Source organism: Arachis hypogaea, chromosome 15, assembly GCF_003086295.3.
Source record: "Arachis hypogaea cultivar Tifrunner chromosome 15, arahy.Tifrunner.gnm2.J5K5, whole genome shotgun sequence".
Lineage (NCBI taxonomy): Eukaryota > Viridiplantae > Streptophyta > Magnoliopsida > Fabales > Fabaceae > Arachis > Arachis hypogaea.
Genome location: NC_092050.1, coordinates 150,975,203 through 150,981,577, shown reverse-complemented (window position 1 = coordinate 150,981,577; position 6,375 = coordinate 150,975,203). Strand labels below are relative to the sequence as shown.

Here is a 6,375-nt window from a genome sequence, read left to right as displayed (position 1 = left end):
TTGCGCTACGTGTTCTAATTCTAATTCGTTATCTATGCTACTTATATATAAACCTATGCATGTCAGCGAACGCCGTAAAGAATAAAAAAAATCACAGGCCTTATGGGAGTAGGGTGGTTACATTTTGATTACGTAGATGAATAAATTAATTATTAGTTCTTGATTAGGAGTAGTAAAAAATATATTATCTTTGTTATAGTTATAATAATAGTATTAATTGTTAGCGTATCGTTAATGTATATTATTCGTTGAATGTTAGTATATATTTTTTTAATTTTAATTTTGTTTAATTAATTTTTTTAAAAAACAGAATTTTTATTAATTTTAGTTTGATTTTATATAATTTATGTGAGAAAAAGACTGCTTTAAAATTTTTGTTTAATTTTGTTTTAATTTTTACTTTTTTGAGAAACAGACGTTTTTAGTAATTTTAGTTATATTTTAAATAATTTATTCGAAAAAATTTAATAATTTTAGTTTTATTTAAAATAATTAATTTTAAAATAGAATTATTTATTTAATTCGGATATAATTTTTTAGTGATTTAGGTTTTTAGGTTAAAATTTAACTAAAATATATAGCCTTAATTATTATCTAATGAGCATGGGTTATTTTTTAAATTTTTTTTATATAAAATATTAGGTGTTTCAGTTTTTATTAGTTTAAATTTAGTTAATTTATATATGTAGTGCGTGAAGTTTTTAATAATAAAATTGAATTATTATTATTGTTATTTTATATATATATATATATATTTAATTATTGGAAAACAAAATCATTGTTATTAAATTTTAGTATGTTTAGTAATTTTAGACATTTTTTGCAATATATATTGAAAAATAATGGCAACATATTTAGATCGGATAATTAGTAATTTTTAGGATATGTATTTAGTAAATAGATTAAGAGTTATTATTATTATTGTTTTCAGTAAAAAAGAAAAAAGAAAAAATATAAATAATTTCTTTCTATATTATTTTAATGTAGTGTTAAAGATAAAAATAGAAAAACGTGACATCACACGTGCTGACGAGCATATATCAGAATATCTTCAACATCCTATATATGTAAGTAATTTTTGTGTTTACTGTTATGCTTAATAATTAATAATTCAATTAGTAATTATAAATTATTTGAATTTTTAGTAATTATTAATTATATTTGTTACTAAACCGAGTATTAGTTTAGTAATATTGACTAGTTCTGGTTATTGACGGTTAGTTATTATTTTTGTTATCAGGGTTCAAGAAATTTGCGCACTAGACACTTACGTATACACCAAATAGACTCATATGATGCTAGGGTGGAAGAACAACTCAGAAAGAGCGGATTCTATCATATATCTCAGATTGGAAGGATCATGTCTCACGGTCCAACTATAGACGCACTAGTTGAAAGGTGGCGGCCTGAGACGCACACATTTCATCTTCCACACGACGAGTGCACGATTACGTTGGAGATCAACAACCATATTCACAGCCATATACATACCCACCGTATCCGTACCTACCACATCCACAAGCATATGCATACCCACCATGCGCACAACCATATTCACAACCTCTCACTCAGCCTGTTATATCATATCCACCATACTCACAGGAATATGCACAACCTTTCACTCAGCCTACCATACAGCCATACACACAGCCCTCTACGATGCACGAGGAATACATACCGACCCAGGCACCGCACTATTCGTTGACACAAATACTAGGGACATCGACACATGATGAGGAACAGTATAGGCATATTATTGATTGGGTTCAGGGTCCTGAGTCATCTCAATGGGTAGATAATTTATTCTCTACCCATGACCCTGTACAGGTGCCGGTGCCTCAAGAAGGTCCTGGTCGATTATCTTTGGATGCAAGTCGTCCACCGCGGTCCTTTTTTGAGTACTCTATGTCGAGGAGCTCTGTTGATTCTGGTAGGAGTGTTCATAGGGGGATTGGATGTCGGCAGACTCCGACACGGATTTCTATGCCCGAAGAGGATGAGGAGGAGACTGACAATGCGGTTGAGGAGACTTGTGCAGGGGAGCATGAAGTCGATCAGCTCGGTTTAGTTCCTGATGCGGTTGATGAGGGCGGTACAAGTGATGAAATGATTGATGAAGCTGGTGCAGGTAATTTGATTGTTATGCATTGAATGGGATTGATATTTATGTTTATGAGATATTATTTAGTGATATAGTAATAGTATTGTGTTAAAAATACTATTTGGCTGTTGATTTAGGTTTGCTATTCACCCTATTGTTTCTTGATTAGGGTTGGTATTCATATTATTGATACATGAGTATTGACCAGGGCTAATTTTTGTTATCATTCAGGTGCCCAGAATAAGGGATATGACCTTAGGATTGACCCAACTCGTAAAAGTGCCTGTAGATGGTCTCTGTCAACCATTAAAAAGAGGGTGAAGAAAGGATGTTCCAAAATGGCACGAAGCATGAAGAAAATTTTCTCTAAATGAACCATTATACTAATATTTATTATACATATATAAAGAGACTATTGTTTAATGATAGTGCACACTAGGGTTTAGATTGTTGTGAACATGGTTGATGAATTGTTGAGATTGAAAGAACCCTAAAGGGTGGTTAAGTCCATTTTTAGAAGGGGTTATGTCCGAATTTTTTTAAAAATGTAAGAGTTTAACTATTGAATTGTGTGAAATGTGACTTGAAAGAACCAAACTTCAACTGAATATCACCTAAACAAGTTAAATGGACAACACTAAAAAAGAGATTAAATCAATTACATGGATACAACTAAAAATAAGAGCAACTGAGTTAAATGGATACAACTGAATATAAGAGTAAATAACATAAATGGGACAATAAAAAATCAGCCAAGTTGACAACTACTCGTTCGGAGCCGAACCACTAGCACTAGCTCCTCCACGATGCAGGCATCTACTTCAGCTGTGACCCTCACCACCACAAAGTCTACAACGCCTAGGACCACGTAAATCACGCACATCCATTTCATTCAAGAAGCGTGTTTTTTTAGGATGACCTTTGGCCACTCGCCTGAGGTGAGGATTTGGTACTAGTCGTGGTCCTTGATACACAGGCCATGTTGTTAGATTTCCTAGTGGCCTGAATCGGGTTCTGTACACCTTTCGGATCTCTGCCATTGTATATACCTCATGCACATACTACTTCCAATCTAGGCGCTGGTTTGCACAACAGGCAAATACATGGCGACAAGGAATTCGATCGACCTGAAACTCACCACAATCGCAATGTCTTAGACGCAGATTTACTGCAAACTCTAAATCGCTGGGCATCTCTCGTACTTCAAAAACTTCGTTCTGCCTGTCAAATAAATTAACTTGGATATTTCCTGATGCCGTTTGATTAGACTGGATTTTCTCAGTTGCATACTCGGAGAATAAATGACCTGCACTTATACGAGCCTCGGCCTCGGCCCTCTTCCTTGTGAACAAGGCATTAAGTCTGTAAAAAGTTGCCTTGACAAGGGCTGTCACAGGAAGATTACGTGCTCCTTTCAAAACTCCGTTAATGCACTCCACTAGGTTAGTGGTCATGTGTCCCCAGCGATGTCCCTCATCATATGCCAAGGCATATTGTGATCGAGGAATATTGTCGAGCCACTGCTTGTAAGCCACACCCCGCTCACAATTTCTCTCGTAACGCATGTTGAATTTACGGACTGTTCTAGAATAGCCTGCCATAAGAGAACAACGGAATCCAGATAATACCATCAGTTTGTTGTTAACTTTTCACCGTCGGCCACAAACTGCATAAAATGTAAATAATTTATTTACTTATGTTGACAATCAGCTTCTGCATTCCTGACGCTTTGAACCTTCTCAAGAAGTTAGAAGCTACATGCCTGATGCAAAACATGTGAATAGCCCTCGGATATTGCCATGCTCCATCACTACGACTTACAGCTGAGATAATGGACTCGTGTCGATCAGAGATAAGACCAACACTATCTCGATTAACTACATGCGTTCGTAGATGGCTAAGAAAAAAGTGCCAAGCATCGGCGGTCTCACCCTCAACTATGGCAAATGCAAGAGGCACGATATTCCCATTTTCATCTTGTGATACTGCAACCAAGAGAGCCCCTTTATATTTTCCATACAAGTGTGTGCCGTCTACCTGTACCAGCGGCTTGCAGCTTCTGAATGCTTTAATACAAGGATAGAAAGCCCAAAAGACTCGCGTCAAAATCCTGAGATCCTCAACCAACTCATCCCCTCGATAAGCATATGCAGTTTCGTACTCAACAGCTGCTGATGGTTCTTTTGCAACCATTGCTTCAAACCATGTCGGCAAAGCTTCATAAGAAGCTTCCCACCCACCAAATATTTTCTCAACTGCTTTTTGCTTGGCCAACCATGCTTTGCGATAACTTATTGTATAGTTGAACTTCGACTGCACTTCAGCAATTACAGATTTCACCTTCAGAGATGGGTCGGCTTCAACCAATGATTTTATCGCTTCTGCAATTGTACCAGAGTCCAGTTTGGCATGATCTTGAGAGATGGTAGATCTGATGCACGTGTGACTACCGTTATACCTCCTTATCACCCAACAATACTGTCTTTTTATAAGACTAACTCTGATAAGCCAATCACAACTTGTTCCATAATGTACGCATTTAGCATAAAATGTTGTCGGTTCAGATTCATACACCCTATAATCGACACCCCTCTGAATGGTATACTCTTTAACTGCTGCAATCACAGCTTCTCTAGAGTTAAACTCCATTCCAACGACGAATTCACCATCTACGACAACAGTAGAAACTGCATGAATGATAAAACAAAATAATAATAATAATAATAATAATAATAATAATAATAATAATAATAATAATAATAATAATAATAATAATAATAATAATAATAACCTCCGTTAGATAATAATAATACTAATAATATTTATAATAATTAGTGTTAATTATAATAACAATAACGTACCAATACTAATAATAATTCAAATAATTCTTGTAACGCATAATAACAATAATAATAATAACAATAATAATAATAATAATAATAATAATAATAATAATAATAATCATCGTTGCATAATAATAATAAGGGTAAAGTATACCTTTTATCCCTGAAGTTTGGCAAAAATTTTAAAAATATCCTTAAATTTTATTTTGAATCAATTTTGTCCCAGAAGTTTTCGATTTGTATCAAATATACCCTTGACGGCTAAATTTTCAAAAAATTTAAGACCAATCTAACAATAATGCATGAAAATTATGCTTAATTTGCTTGTGTTGAGGATTGTTCTTATGAAATTGTTGTTGAATTGGTCTTAAATTTGTTGAAAAAATAGCCGTCAGGAGTATATTTGATGCAAATCGAAAACTTCTGAAATAAAATTGAAACAAAATAAAACTTAGGGGCATCTTTGAAACTTTTGTCAAACTTCAGAGACAAAAAGTATACTTTACCATAATAATAATAATAATAATAATAACCTCCGTTTCATAAAAAGACTAATAATAATTAGTAATAATAATAATAATAACAACGTAACAATACTAATAATAATTCAAATATTTCTAACAACAATAAAAAAAAATTTACCTCTATTGACATATTCAGAAAATTCTGGAACATGCATGGCATCAAGATTCAAAATATGCATAAACAATGGCTCTCCCGATGGATGTTGATCCACTAGTGCATTAGCAACATCTGCTACATCTCCCTTAACTGATATATCATCTTTTTCCACATCTTCAGTTAGACCAACAACTTCATAATTACCTTCAAACTCTTCATCACTTTCGGTATTATAACCCATCCAGTCTATATTGGGTTCCGAAAAATCAATATCTTTAATTTCTTCGCACTCAACATATAACTCGATAAGTGAAGCTCGTGCTCTAGTTTGATGGTAGGTCGAAAACATTCCTTGTATACTAGCTTCATCAGCCACGTGCATTACTTGAAATTGAATGAAACCACCAAATACTAACACAGGCTGCCTATATAAAATATTGGTCACTCTCTTCCGGCCTTGCTGACCTACACTCTGACAGAGTACACTCTTAAGTCCTTCATATGTTATTGAAAGAGGAACAATAATAACACATGGATTCTCACACAAAAAACTCACACCCTCATGTGTATCATACAAAATCTTACCATTGAAATATATTTTTAAACTAACATAACTCTCCATTTTATACACTTATTACATTTACCCACAACTTATTTCACTCAACAGATGCAGAACAACTTCAACTGCTAAAGAATGAAGAACAACTTCAGCAGCTAAAGAAGTAAGAACAAATTCAATTGCTAAAGAAGAAAGAGCTCTAAGCTCTCTGAAAATTTGAAGGCAAATAACTTTGTGTTGTTCACTTTCTA

The 6,375-nt window shown here is 33.9% G+C and overlaps 1 protein-coding gene across 1 annotated transcript; it reads right to left on the bottom strand.

Moving 5' to 3' along the window:
* Positions 1–3,162: 3,162 nt before the first annotated feature.
* On the bottom strand, positions 3,163–5,806 carry LOC112749251 (uncharacterized). Its single transcript, XM_025797512.2, has 3 exons — positions 5,587–5,806; positions 3,796–4,788; positions 3,163–3,695 (listed from the first exon to the last, which is right to left on the bottom strand). Exons 1-3 carry the CDS (start codon positions 5,804–5,806, stop codon positions 3,163–3,165), a joined length of 1,746 nt encoding a protein of 581 aa, XP_025653297.2.
* Between the last annotated feature and the right edge of the window lie 569 nt (positions 5,807–6,375).